Source organism: Apus apus, chromosome 5 (assembly GCF_020740795.1).
Source record: "Apus apus isolate bApuApu2 chromosome 5, bApuApu2.pri.cur, whole genome shotgun sequence".
Taxonomy (NCBI): domain Eukaryota; kingdom Metazoa; phylum Chordata; class Aves; order Apodiformes; family Apodidae; genus Apus; species Apus apus.
The window spans coordinates 27,118,056-27,133,277 of record NC_067286.1 but is presented as its reverse complement, the minus strand read 5'-3'; the positions used below and the strand labels follow the sequence as shown (position 1 = coordinate 27,133,277).

Here is a 15,222-nt window from a genome sequence, read left to right as displayed (position 1 = left end):
ACCTCCCAGGACAAAAGGTCTGACCAGCTGTCTGGTGCCTCTGTCCTACACAGGAGGCAGTCTCCTGCCACTAATGCTCCTTAATTCCTCTTCATTTGTCGAATAAGAAACCTGAATATAAGTAATGAAGACCACTCTGAGACTTTGTAGACTTGTACTGTGAGGTTCCCCTCTTGTTTTCCTGTTGGCCAGGCTGTTTGTCTCCAGGCTACCTCAGCATAGCTTCTAGCAGTCAAAGCAGAGAGAAGGAATTGGAATTAATTAGAATAAAAACCTGGGGAATAATGCTATGAAATTGCTGGATGAAGGGAACAGGTATGATGAACTGAATCTTTTCCTACAGGGGGCTAGATAGAACCTTCTTAATGGACAGAGGAGCTGCTCATGTTCCAAACTCACCATCCCAACAGGGATGTATTACTAGCTTCTTCTCAGTGGCAAAGAGTGAGGACCAGAGTGTAAAGATGAGGCCTCACAGTAGGTCATTGACCCCAGTCAAAGAAGGGTCTGAGACTGACAGAATGGGGCAGGGGCGGGGGGGGGTTAGAAATGGAAGGCCTCTTTGCAAATGTTTTTTACCAGGAAATAAGAACATGCCTGCAGGGTTGGGGTTTGTTTATAAAATGGCCTCATTTCTTTCACAACACCTGGTTGCGTTGGAAACTAGATGGTAAATCAAAAGCAAGAGAGAGGAACAATCATCTTTTAACTCAGCAGAAGCACTTTGCAGAAAAGAGAAGAGTTGTCACAATTTTCAGAAATTTAGTTGTAACTGTCCAGGTGACCAGAGCTGCAGGCCTGTGAGAGACTTCAGGCTTTAAATTGTTGGAGCTTGATATTGCAAAATGAGAGGAATTAGATGCTGTCAGGTCCGTACCTCGCTCCCAGGGATTGTCAGTCAAGCCAATTTGCATTACTGTGGTCTTAGATGAGATCAGTCTAATAACTGCAGCCTGATCCCCAGTCTCCACAGGTGACAGATAATTGCATTTAATGCTTTGTCTCATCTTATGATGTTTTCATGCTCTGTTTTTGCCTTGAGGTGCTGATGCAAAGGACCCATCGAATCAGCTGTGCAATTTGGGCAGCTTCAGTGTAACAGTTGGTGGGAAACAGTTCTTCTTCCCACATAAGTCCAAACAAAATGCCTTTTAAGTCAGCAAAGGCCTTCTGCTGATTATTCCCAGCTAACAGACCAAAAACAGGCCTGCTGCTCAAGGACAAATGAAAGCAAAACAACAGATGTGATACAAGGCAGGAAGGATGGACAACAAGTTGTGCATTGCCCCTGCTAGTTACTGCCCCAACTTGGGGCTCATGGATGCCCATTGGCTCTGGACAGTGACACTGGCTGGACAGGGGGTCACGGGGGTATAAAAGGCTGTGAGTTTAGCAGGTGGGACCGAGGTCTGCTCGGACGCTCCTGCGTGGGACAGCCCCCTGGTACAGAGCCCGGCGCTGGGGCTCTGCCGGGCCTGCCCGCCCCGGGGATCGAGCCCGAGCCTGAGCGGTGAGCCTGCCGGGATTCTGACCCTGCGTGCCGGATTCTGGGCCCTGGAGCACCGGGTCCCTCCCGCAGCCGTCGGGGCCGGAGCGAGGGGCTGCCCCCCGAAACCACGGATTTCGAGATCCTGCCGTAGCTGCCTGCCCGGTCCGCCCGGCGCTCTGCCCCGGACCGGAGCCTGCCCGCTCCGCCTGCTGCTGCTGCTGGGGGGCCGCCCCTGGGACCGGGAAGCCCCCCCCCCCCTACGGACCTGCTGCCGAGCCCTGCCGGCTGGAAAAGAAGCCGCATCCCAGGAGCCACACGCTACGGAAGGGTAAACACACACACACACTCTAACTGTCCTGCCCGGCTCAACTCCTCCCTCCCTCTCCTTTGATCCACAACCCTCTCTCGCAGAGAACGCCTTAAGAACACAGCACTTTTTGCGTTACCTCCCTAAAGGACACATCACTTCCCTGATACATCCCTGGTAGCCATTTGCCATTTTTACATTTTCCCTAAGCCTCATCCCTCAGTTTGTGTTAACCCTTAATAAACTGGTTAATTCGTAAAGTACACATTGGTCGCGGTAGCAACCTGTGAGCGCGGTGGGGGTGTATCCAACTACCCCTCTGAAACACGGTCCCGCAGCGGCCGTTCCTCTGTGAGAGGCGAACGCCACGTGTGACCCTCGGTCTCATTCAGCAGCCCCTCCAAACTGGGGGTTGGGGGGGGGAGTCGCGGAAGCACCTGACAGCCGGTAGCCCCCCTGGCATCGGCTGCGACGCAGATTCTCTTTGCAGTGCCCTGAGCAGCACTCTGCAAAGGCACAGCTACTCAAGTGAAGCAGTAACCTCACTTTATGACCCGACAGAAAAAAAAAATAATCCCTTGGCAGCCACCTGAGCATCACTCCCAGGAAGAAATCAATAAAAGTGCAGTTATTTCCTAATAAAATGAATTTTCTAGGGTTTGCCAGTTTTCTGCAAGGAAGACATTCAACCGCTCAAAAGTTATTCACACATCAGAAATGTAAAATGCCATGAGACTAAATCAGTGACTGTAAGCTTGTCTTTCTGCACCTGCCAATGTGTTAATGCACTTTAAGCTATTCCACTGTTAATTGTTTTCAAGAATAGAAAAACCCTGCTTCCTAACCACCAAAGCTACAGCCCACCCAGATCTGAGGAGCAATGCCATTATTTTTTCTAAGAAAAATTCACATTTGCAAAACAATTTTTGCTAAGCTAGAAACAGTAAATTTTCAAAAGCAGCTTCTCCAGTTTTAGAGGATCAACCAGTACAATGGACAAATAAAGAGGTAAACATCTCTTTCGTCATTTGCCAGAGGGTTGGGAGAGAGAGGGCTTGAAAAAAGTAGATCATGAACTGGAAGCCTGTCATTATTACACATACACATTGATTGCATTATTGTAAATGTTAATTGAAGAAGGAGCAGGGTTTGGGATTCCAGGTATCCACACCCACAGTTAAGCTGGGGTTCACTAGTAATTATAGGGGCAATGTCTTACAGCATTTTATGTTGTAGTGTAGGGCTCTCAGCGATTTTTCTAATAGAAGATATGCAGAGGCCTGCTGATGTCACCAGCTGGATTGCCCAGTCCTCTTGCTTTTACAAAGTCTGATTTCCCAAAGCAGGAGCTTCATGTGCCGTGCCATCCCAAAGGAAAGCTCCACCCGCCTCCACACGGCCCTTGTTTCCTCATCCCCATAAACCTACATTTCAGGTCCTGTGTCATGGTTTAACCTGTTCTCACCTGCACACTGAAGTCCTGTGTCATGGTTTAACCCCAGCCAGCAACTAAACCCCAAAGAGCCACTTGAACACTCTTCCATGATGGGTGAGAAAATTGGAAGAGTGGAATTGAGAAAACTTGTGGATTGATTAAAAACCATGTAATAAGTAAAGGAAAAGCCACACACACAAGCAAAGTAAACCAAGGAGTTCATTGACCACTTCCTTCCCATCATCAAGCAGGTGTCCAACTGTCCCCAGGACAGCAGGGCTCCATCATGCCTAATGGTTACCTGGGAAGACAAACATCATCACATCTATTCCTTCTTCTCCCCCCAGCTTTATATGCTGAGCATGATATCATGTGGTCTGGAATATCCCTTTGGTCAAGTGGGGTCACCTGTCTCAGCTGTGTCCCCTCCCAGCTTCTTGTGCACCCCCAGCCTGCTCACTGGTAGGGTGGGGTAAGAAGTAGACTGTGTAAGCACCACTCTGCAATAACATAAACATCTCTGCATTATCAACACTATTTTCAGCACAAATCCAATACACAGCCCCATACTGGCTACTATGAAGAAAATCAACTCTATCCTAGCCAAAACCAGCACATCCTGGCACTGGGCATGGGACTGAGGAGGCACCTTAGGAGACTCAAGCCATTGCTTCCCAAAAGGCATAAGCTGCCATTGCTCAGTAAGACACTAACAACTGCCAGCAGTAACTGTTGAGCCTTTGGCTCTTAGGATGGGACACACATGAAACAACTCAACATTGTTTAACCCAGAGATGTTTTCCCAGCAGACACCCCAAAGAGGCTCAGAGGAGGTAAATACCATGCTGAACAGCAGCAGCAGGAGGGTCTCCCTTGGGAGACATGGGCAAGAAGGGGAGGATGTGTTTAAAGACAAAATCATCAGACTGTCTTCTGACTGTGACGGCTGCCAAGAATCAGCTAGGAACAAACTGAAGCAATGTCACGTAATTTTATCTCGGGCACTCAGATCAGTTTGGCTTTCCAGTCTTAACCTGATTTGTGCTCTGTGCTTGGCTGCTTAATCCTCTCTTTTTCCCTCCTGCAAGTAACACTTCTACCTTCAGGAACTAGTTTATATCCCATTGATGTGGATTATATTTTCTGGTAACTATGTCATTATTGTCATTAACACTGCTGCTTCTGTATGCCCATGGCTCTTCTAAGGTTCTGCTTTGATTTGTCACACAGCACTATACACTTAGTAGCTTATCACAGTTACAGTTTTCTGCTACTTTTAGAGCTCCTATAAATTAATTAGTTGTGACTGCTTGAAGCAGAAAGCTGAATTCCTTGCACAAGGAATCTTGCTGCCTGAATAGAATACATTGGTGTTAGCATTAACAAACCTGGTGTCACAGTTTAACACAGGATTGGAAATTAAACAAATTACAATAATGCCCTCTATGTACCCCCTCTCCCACCCAGATAAGGAAAGGAGAGAATGAGAAGAGAGGCTTCCAGATTGAAAACTAAACTAGCCAGCTTTAATGAAATAGTAGTGATAAAAGAAAATACATACAAATAATTATGTACAGGAGCGTACAAAACCCTTACTGCCTGCCCCCCACACCCTCAGCAACTCCCATGGCACTCCCCTAAGCTGCATGGCAGTCCTGAAAAAGCCCTGGACTGTTTCCAGAGTTAGCAGCAAGGCAGACAGGGGTTGAAGGTAGAGATACAAGGGTCAGAAACGCACGGGCTTGGGGATCAAGGGAGATGGACAGATGGACACAAGGCATGGCCAACAGAGAGCTCAACTCCCGTGATCCCTCAGTTTGCACTGAGTACAACGTGTATGGGAGAGAACACTCCATTTGGGCAATTTTAGTCCTCTGTCTAGTCAGCTCCTCCCCACTGGAGGGTTGTAGATACAACTCTTCAGCTCCTTTAGTGTCCAAAGCAGCAGATTCAACAAGCAGACCAAAGTGTCCTTCATTTCTCAGCACTGGCTGAGAAATGATGCTGTTAATTTCAGCAAGTGTGCTGCTTAAAAGAGAGTTCACTGAAAAGAACAAATCAGTAGAAATGAAACTGGCTTTCTCCTGGCCCAAACCAGGACACCTGGTCACATCGGATGGTACCTAAACTCTCCCAGAGCAGGACTATAATATGAAGCTGTATGCCATTTCTGGGAGGGAGGACACTTAGCTGCTTTCTCTCTCCTCTGGTGCCAAACAGTAAATTGTTCTAAGGCTTTAGGAAAACCCCTGTGTCCTTAACTATGGGGCATCACAGAGGTGTAATGGGTTAAACATTTATAACACATTTCCAGCAGGGAACTCTGGGCTAGATATGTGTAACTACTCAGTCCTGCATTCCCACAGAAAGGAAAATCATAGTAACTGTTGTTCTGGAAAGGTGAAAGCCAGGAGATGCAGATTTTGTTCTTCCAAGCACTGTGACCAAGCAAAATGAAGAAACTCATGGAGATGCCAAGCAAGCAAGTCCCCTCCCATAACCCCAAACAACACCCCATGTATCTAATATAATTCAATGTTTATGGATATAATGTTTTTCCCCCACAACATCTTCAAATAGAATCATGCCATGAGAAGAGGGTTGGAACTTGATAATCTTTCAGGTCCCTTCCAACCTTAATGATTCTATTATTCTATTAACATTTAAGGCTACAGGGGTACCACACCAGTCCCCAAGGAGACCAAGGGGCACATGCTTGTCTGCGCCTGTTGGCTGTAAGATTAAACAGCAGTCCCTGGCCCTACTTTAAGTGTTGGCACAACCTTGAGTGACAGTTCTCCCGGCAAACAGTCACATCACCTTCCCACCTCCTTCCCTACCCACAGCTACCTCCCTCACTATACAACAGGGTTTAGCATTCCCTCAGAAAAGTTATTCTCCATTGACTGTAGGTTACCTGACAGCCTGTGGGGCTGTGCTTTTCCTGCCACTTCACATTTTAGTGGTGTCATGGTTTGGGCCCAACATGCCAACAAACAATGGACCCGTGGCCACTCACTCAGCTCACACACACACACACACACACTGGGATGAGGAGGACCAAGCTCTTGGGTCAAGACAAAGGACAAGGAGGGTTCTTCACCGATTAAGGTTCAGGTCAAAACAGAGTCAACTTGGGGAAAAATAATAATTTAATTTCACACCAATCAAACACACACAGGACACAGACAACACACAGAGCAGGGCTTGCATATGTTACCCTATCCCTCCCTTCTTCCCAGGCCCAAATCCCTTTGTTCCCGGTTTCTCTCCCTCCTTCCCCGCAGTGGCACAGGGTTTATGTCAGTTCACAGGCTGGTGGTTCCTGCTGCTCCTTCCTCCTCGAGGAGAAGGATTCCTTACAGTCCTTCCCTGCGTCCCCACGCGGTCCCTCCCATGGGAGAGAGTCCTCCACCAACCTCTCCTTCATGAGTCCTTCCCACGAGGTCTGGAGCTGCTCCAGCCTGGGCATTCCACAGAGTCACGGGTGCTTCGGGAACAAACTCCCCTGGCACCGGGGTCTTCCAAAGCTGAGCAATCAGAGTCCACTGGCAGCAAATCCTCTGGCCACAAGATCCAAGTGCACTGGCCAAGTTCACCCCTCCTGGTGCCTTCAGGGAATGTTTCATCACGTTCCTTCATGAGTGCAGGGGGACAGCCTGCCTTTCACCATGACTTGCAGGGAAACTTCTGCTCGGGCACCTTCTTCCCCTTTTTCCTCACCAACCACCAGCACCGCCCTCCTTCCCCAGCACAGCTCTTCTCCCCCAGGTGCTTCTCTGCTCAGGTGTTGATTCTTTCGTATGTTAATCGTGGAGGCGCATCTATTGTCTCTCCATGGCTCTTTGGCTGGGTTTTGGAGCAGGGGAACCTTCTCAGCTTCTTATCTGAGCCACTCCTGTGGCCCTTCCCCAGCTATCAGTCTTTGGAGCATCTAAAGACCGAATTTTCTGTGTGGCTGAGATGCCTTTCTGCTGGGCATGTGTTGCCAAGGTTCACATGGGTTACAGATCACTCACTGTAGCCCATGAACAAAACAGAGATATCTTTTTGCTGCAGCAGAACATAAAAATCAGGCAGATGAGGTAAAGCAGTGTTCCTATTTATGATGTGGATGACATGTAAATGAAAGGCAATTACATAATATCGTTAGTGGTCTTGTTCCTTACAGATCTGCTGCATCTGGAGAGGGCTGCCCTGAATCTCTGATTCTGAAGGCCAAGTCTTCCAGCTTCAGTTAGATATTGGTTTAGTGTCAAAAGAAATCCCAGGCACTTGTGGAGAACACCAGTGACCCTGACCAAACTGAGTCCTCTAACCACTGCAGCAGAAGAGCTGCTATCTGCTGCTATTACTGGGACTCCCCACAAGCTGTTCACCCCCCCCCCCAGCCCTCTCATCCAGCTCAGCCCTTTGCACATCCTCTGTAATAGCATAATGCTGGAAGACATGCCTGATAATTCAACACCCCAAGCGTATCAATGCAGTGAGGGCACGGAGATGGCAGCACCACGGTATCACTGGCTCCTTGTCCATTCTGTCCACTCCTGCTGTTTTTGCCTGTGCAAGGGGGTTAGAGGAAGGGGACCAGCCAGAGGAACATGACAAGAGTTCACACCCTGTGCCTCTGCGTGACACAGTCATGTGTGCTTGTACGTGCACATACCTGCACCACAGCACACTGTACCAGGGCGTGCTGCTCTCCTGTAGGAAGGGAACAAGATCCTGCTGGTAAGACTCTCTCTTCTGAGACAGCCCACTGCTGCCATCTCGCCTTTCAACTCAAAATGGCTCTTTTTTCTTCTGGTTTTTGCTGTTGGTTGTTTTGTTTGTTGATTTGGTTTTGTGTTGTTGTTGTTGTTGTTTTTCTCAGCTGGAATCTAATCAGTTCTTATCTTTTCAGGGTCTGAATTCAGTTGTACAGTTGCATTCCAGCTGTTAAGACTCCTCAGGTTTTGAGTGGTGTTCCTTAGCTTAGTAAATAGGCATTGTCTAAGGAATGTTGTTGAGGCTTATTCAGTGCCGTTGCTTGCAGCAGAAGCAGCATTTAGTAGATGCAGGGTTCAGGCAATGAAATGCTCTACCTCTGAGCTTGAATACTGTCTGCATATACCAAAAAGGCAGACCCCTGTTTCTCTGTCTAATTTTGGATTTCAAGTAAAACTAATTCTATATATCAAGTAAAATTCCAACACAGAAGAAATGTCTAAGATCTTTCCTTGGAGGCCCTGATGAATATGCTGTGTTTGAATTCAATAAAACAGATGCAGGTCCAAATTCTGCAGTGCTAGGAAGTCTGGAAACTTCTCTGACTTCTGGGGAGCTCTGTTTCATATTGCTCACCAGCCTTCCCTACCATCTTTTTAACATAGCGGATGGCTAAAAAGACATTCCAAGCTTCTAGTTCAAGGCACAGCCTCTCAGCACACTCCAAAGCAAATGAAAAGCAGGCACAATTTTTCCAAGTATTTTCCTCCAGCAAGGAGGTGTGATAAAGAATTTCCTTCTTTTATATGTGTTCTATTTTAGTGTAGCACCTATTAAAAATACCTTGCCTACGATGTTATAGATAGAAGACTGTAAAGGAAAAAAAAATCTTCTGGGTATGAAAATACAATGGCTATGCATTCTCTTAGTGAGTTACGTTATCCTATATTCAGATTGCATAAATCAGGAGCACCAGTTTATGTAATGATTATTCAATTAAATGTACTAGAGTCTATGGTAATTATTCCACTCGAGGTTTTTGTATCAAAAGCTTCTTTCAGGCTCTTGACATTTTAATGCATAAAGGCACTACCCACATACATCGATATAATCACTCATGCTTTATGCAGAATTTTCCTCCAGTCAACACTCAAAAGAACCATACTAGCTCTCGGCAGCTAATGTCCTCTCTCCTTGAAATGTAACTGGCCCCCTCGTGCAGTCTGGAGCAGTGTTTCTGTGCCAAACTTGCAGGGGAATGGAAAAAAGCAGTAATTTGCAAATCAGCGAGGGGAATCAGCCAGACAGAATGCAATCGTCCATGTTGCAGTTTGGCCGTTGTTCACAGGTATATAAGACTCTTTGGCCTGGCTTCAAAGCTGAGCCCACCAATTCAATGCAAATTCTAGTTGCTCAGCCTGTCTGAAAATCAGGACATTACTGAATGCAAATGGACAGGACTTGGTTTGTAACAAAGCATTGAAAAGACACTGACGATGGGCTCAGGATTGAGGGAATAGGTACATATTATCACTCTCACCACCACCATATTCTGTAAAACCAGGGAGATCCTGGAAGGTCTCTGCTAACCAGGACCCTAATTTCTTAACAAGTAAGACCACAGTGTGAGGTTCTTGTGGTCTGAAAACTTGAGGGAAGCAGATTAAATAAACCATTTTGAAAGCTAGGAACTTGAACAAGGCAAAATGAGAAATGTACAGGTTTCCTCAGTTTCCTGCAAAAATAATTAACACGGTGATGTGATGTAATGTGACTGTGAAATGTTACAATGTGACTGTGATGTGTTGTAATGTGACTGTTGTAGCCTTCATTGGGCAAAAGTGTAAAAACCCAGCCTAGGGGTATCCAGCTCGAGAGTAGCTGGGGAAAGTCCCAGTCCTGCCACTTCTCCTCCGTTCTACAGCACTTCGGATTGCCTGGAGGAGCAGGTCTTTGTTATTGAGGATGTTGTATTCACTCAGGTTCACAATTTTGTCAAAATTTTCAGAGGAGTAGATTAACCTAATGAGGTAATAGGGTGAGCAGCTGCCATCCAGATTTACTTTGCCTTCTTCCATTTCTGAGTGAGAGCGCCTCACCCCTGCAGAGAAAGACAAAAGCCATCACAGTAAACTCAATCTGGAGCACAAAACACATGGTGTTGGAGGGGATGGGTCTACTTGGCAGAACACAATGTTAAAAACAGCCTCCAGGAAAGACTGCACACCCCCCCCAGCTTGGAAGAACCGTTCCTGGACAGCCTTCCCAGCCACTCCTCCTTCCCCCTCCTGCCAAAGCTCAGACCTGGAAATCCCTCAGCAGGGCTGGCAGGAATCATTATCTTCCCTCTCATCCTACCCCTGCAGACAGCCATTTCTGGGCAGTGTGCCCCTGGATCCACATCTTTTCCCAAACCCTTGAAGACTGAGTCTCAGACAGGCCTGGAACACCTTCCAAAATCCACGATCCGACCTCAATTAGTGATGACAAGAGTGTATCTGCCAGCTAGAGCAAGTGGACAACCTAGTAAGCAGGCTGTGTGACACTAACCAGGCAGGATTGTCCATTGCAGAGTGTGGAGGAGCAGAGGGAACAGAGCACCCCATATCAGCCTCTCATCCTTCAGCCTTAGGTTAACCCAACCCCCTTGGATTTCCCAACATCCATTCTCTATGTTGAATCAATCTTTTTGCCTAAAAGCAGGACACCTTAATCCCCTCCACTAGGGATTTCAGCCTCAAATTTATTATTCTACAAATGTTTAGAGTTACACTTTTCTTTCCCTCTTTTTTTACTCATCTTCTTGCAGTCTGAACCAAATATGCCCGAACTAGAGATGTACTGTGAGATGACTGTCAGCAGGACTACAACAGACTGCTAAGATATTCCCTACGATGTCCAGCAGAAATCGCATGAAAATGACACGTGGACATCACTTGAGACATAGCAAGGTTTAGTCTAACCTAGTGGTTTCTGGGCAGGGGGATCTCAGGGTGCTGCACATGGGCTGTAACTAGAAGTGGCTGTATTTAAAATGTCCAAGTTTTTCCTTCAGTGAGCTTCCCAATACTCCGAGAGCAATATTATTTGCGCTATCCACATTCAGATACAGCTGCATCTGTCTTAGGTCAGAGTCTACAGTTGTATTGCAAATGGGCATTTCCCAAGCTGATTCTCTCTCTTTTCTAGAATTTAAATAGTTAAAATCAGAAAAAATAAATACCCACATTCCACAAGGTGTCTCTCAGCCATCTTGAAATTAAAAGCTCTACTGTTAAACATGAAATCCACACAAGCAGGTTGCCAAGGACCCTCCTCCCCCAACCACCCACGTCAACTGCTGGCTGTCAGATTGACTGGTGAATCACCAACTGCTTGGAGACATGCAGGTGAGCATCACACCTCATTAATTTGGGCCTGGAGGGCTGAGAAACTGCAGCAGCTGCTTTGTTCTGCATAATCCCATCCTTCATTCAGAGAGACTCTAAAACACCCACCTGTTTTACCTGCTAGCCGCTGTTCAGTGGCTTTATCTCACTGCACATTGCAGTTTGGACCAGCTCTAGTCTCCACCTAACATGCCCAGTCCCCTCTGCTGGGCATCTCCTCTCTTCATCTGTAGAGTTTCCAAACATGATTTTGTTGGTGTCTCTCTTACTGCACGTATTCTCTGAGCATAGTGAAGATCATAGCAGAAAAGGAGCTTTACTTAAAACTCTTTTGCTGCTGTTCAGAACACTCCCCAAATATTGCCTCAGAGACATCCATTTTGCTGTGGTCCCAGGACCACAACATAATTTTGGGTAAAGTTGAAAGGAGAGTGAAAGCTCTGTCGGCTGCACTGAGCAGTAGCAAGGCAGAGAAGCTCCTTGTGGCCTGATAACTCAAAAGGTAGTGTGTGTGAGACTCTTCAGGGTTCATTGCTGCACAGAGGAGGGGCTGAGGTTAAGGAAGTCAGACAACAGAAGTACCAGCAAAATAACACCTCTGATTTTTTGAGACTATCCCACAAGGTGTTGGGAAGACACAGTCCATACTGAGGCTCTCTTTTTTGAACTTGGCATTTGTTGTTTCATGCCTGCATTCAAAGACAGCACTTGAGGGCAGATCCCACTACCCAAGGCTTGCTGGGCCACCACACAGAGCCAACCCAATTCCCTGTGTCCCCAGAGCGAAGCAGTGCCTGCTGCTGAAGAGACAGGGAGGAAGGATATGAGCTGTGTTACCTGGGAAACCTAGAGTCTTGCTGTCTGTTAATCATGTGCACAGGGCTGCCAAACATGTGCAAAGCTGTTTAACAATTACAGGACAGGGCCTTTCTCTGTAAGTCAGTCTCCCTCATGTACACCACAGACTAACAGAGCTTTTCTGGCAGCTCTTTTTAATTCACTGTCTTTTCTCAAAGGAAGTAACCTCCTTCTCCCAAGATGCTCGTACCAACACCATATAATGACTAAGCCAAGGTAGGACAATCAATAACTTCTATGCTTCTTACCCTTATGCCAACTAAACATTGCATCATCTCCACCTCCTATTTCGTTTTCTGAACATGTTCACAACAGAATTACGTGACCCAGCTATTAGCAGCCACATGCCTGTTCCTTCTGGTCTGGCTCTTGGGCCACAAACATCATGATGAATATTGCTGAAGAGACTTGCTAGTTCTCTCCATCTAGATGGTGGGTGGTACAAAGGCATAAGAGTATGGGAGAACCAACCAGTGCCCAGCCTGCTTGCTTACTGCTAGGTCTTAAACTGACAGGGGGAAAGTGAGGGAGGAAGCAATTGGCACATGTTCTTGGTCTCTTCTAGATCAAGGAGGAATTCTGGCCCTGTCTTTTCCCCAATATCCTACCATTGCACGGGCTGCCCTCTCCAGTATGCCTTGCAGTGTGAGCTGTGGCTTAAAGCCTTGTTCTGTTCTGTCTTACTCAACATCACCAAGCCTGCTGTGGTTTGCTCACCTGCCTCTTGAGCAGTATGTGGAGGCTAATCAGCAGAGACATGGACCTGCCTCAGCTACCTCTGTCACGTCATGGCTTACTGGAGGAGAGAGGCAGTTCACTCACTACCCAGGGAACATAATCCTGGTTTTAGTGAGAAGGTTAACAAGACTAGTTAACAGGAAAAAAGTTAACACCTCTGCCATGATGGAAACTTATGTGCTCTGAACTGAATGCAGGAACTTAAACCTGGCCTTACAGATAACTGGGCATCCTCATTCACCCTCCAATAGAACAGGCAAATGTAATTGTATGGCCATGATGGGTAGGAGATAGGATGGTCTGACTCACAGAGGGGCTGTGCCCTCGCTTAAAATTATTGCTACAAATGACAAATAAGTCAGTGCTGTGGAAAGACTGAACTTACCAGGCTCCTTGAATTCCTTAAAGGTGTTATTGACCAGGGGGAAATGGATTACTATGGGTGCTCTGGGGTCCTCTGCATCCGAAAACACGTAACATTCCTTTGGGTTCTTCTCATCTTCTTTAGTTAACTCCACTTTGGGGAATGGGATTTTTTGTATCTTGCAATATTTGTATGTCATCTCTAATTGCTGTGGACACAGAATGTCACTGCCTTAAAGCCAACACTAAGACAAGAATCAGGTTTACTGAGGTATCATAAAAATACTGTGGGAACTTCATTCAGTCCCTAGAATCACTCTGCAATGACTGTGTAGTCCAAAGTAGCCTTAGAATAACCCTATTTTCTGCCACTACAAGTCAGAAGTTGTTTCTTACCACCCTCTAATTTTTTTACAGCTAGAGGGAATGACCAAAAGGCACACTTTGAGTTTGTCATGAGGACAGAGCAGGAGAGATCAAGGTCATGTCTCCAGCAACCAACTGTTACTGCAATTCCCTGAAAGGCTGAGGAAGTGTATGCTGCAATCTACTCCAGAGAAAAAAGCCTAATAATTTATATAGTTCTGGTCTTGGGGAAAGTGTCTTTTCTTCTCCAAGATATGGTGATGAATTTGCTCTTGAGTATATGATCACGACTTGGACAGAGGTGCTTACTCGTAAGAGTAAATAACACAAGCATCTGCATACTCTGTCCTGTTCGTAGATCCCCATCCCTCCTCACCAAAAAAAAAAAAAAAAAAAAAACACCCACAAAAAAAAAACCAGGCAGGTGGAATAACTCTTCTGACCATCTGGATGGACCCACAGAAGCCCTGAAAGGTATAAGCATGTATAACTGTATAAGCATGGTACCGACAATACAACCTACAGTGATCAAGCCTCATCCAGTCCTGTCCTTAAGAACATCAACAGACTCCATTACTCACCACACAAGCCAACCTTTCTAATGTGAGGACCACTTCCATGCCTTTACTAATTAGTCATTTTTGGAGTAACTGGTCACTGTGTGATTTGAGCATCAGATACAAAATTGACTGGTAAACCTCACAGCTTCACAAGAAGAGTTTTAATAGGACTGCAAGGAGTAAATCATGTTAATCTCACCTTGAACACATCACCCAAACCATAATCAAGTGAGATAATGACATCTACATTCCTCTCTGGTTTGAAAAGTGCTGCACCACTGGTGTTGATGAAATAGCCAACATCTATCAGGCAAAGATATTTCTGCAGCGGTGTCAGACTGTTAGGGAAACCATCCAGCACAGTGTCTGAAAAACATTTTTAATATAGTTAGTGATGCATTAGGAGGAAAGGCAGTCAGCAATTCTGTCTGTTCTACATGTTAAGGGCAGCTCCTTGGTTACCCTCAAGATGAGGCTCACCCCCCTTCATAATGTGAGCCCACAAACATGGCCTCAGGAGCACACCCTCCAAACTGCACATCTGGCTTGTTACCACACTCCCCCCGGCACACTCACAAAGATGGGCTGTGAGGCAGCCAGGCAGAGGACAGGGGAGAAACAGACTCCACTGGCTTCACAGCTGCTCTGGGGATTGATTTTTCACAGAACACAGATTTTAGCTGATTATGGTTTCCCGTAAGAACTGGGAAAAATGCAAACAACAAAAATGTTTCACGGTGTAGCAAGAAATCTAATAAACTCAGTACATCACTGCATTTTTGCATTGCTCTTTTTTGCTTTTGCATTTTCAGGATTAGACTCCCCTCCTAGGGTGAAAAATCTGACTTCCACCTGCTTCTAATCATCTCTCATATAAATTATCTTAGCCATGCTGCAAAAAAATACCACATCCCCTACCAACAGCCTAAAACATTGCTTGAAGGAGTCAAAAGGGGATTCTACCAACTGGCAAGTTGAGATCTAAAGCCAATTTCTGACAGCTAGACTCA

The 15,222-nt window shown here is 46.2% G+C and overlaps 1 protein-coding gene across 1 annotated transcript in view; it reads right to left on the bottom strand.

Annotated features, from left to right (window-relative positions):
* Window positions 1-6,481: 6,481 nt before the first annotated feature.
* LOC127385120 (cytosolic phospholipase A2 beta-like) overlaps window positions 6,482-15,222 on the bottom strand; it is a 34,484-nt gene continuing 25,743 nt past the window's right edge. Inside the window, exons 19-21 of the mRNA XM_051620518.1 lie at window positions 14,412-14,578; window positions 13,309-13,495; window positions 6,482-10,039 (exon numbers count right to left, since the gene is read on the bottom strand). Coding sequence (XP_051476478.1) covers window positions 9,795-10,039; window positions 13,309-13,495; window positions 14,412-14,578 — 599 coding nt within the window. The 3' untranslated portion in view covers window positions 6,482-9,794. The remainder of the gene's footprint in view (window positions 10,040-13,308; window positions 13,496-14,411; window positions 14,579-15,222) is intronic.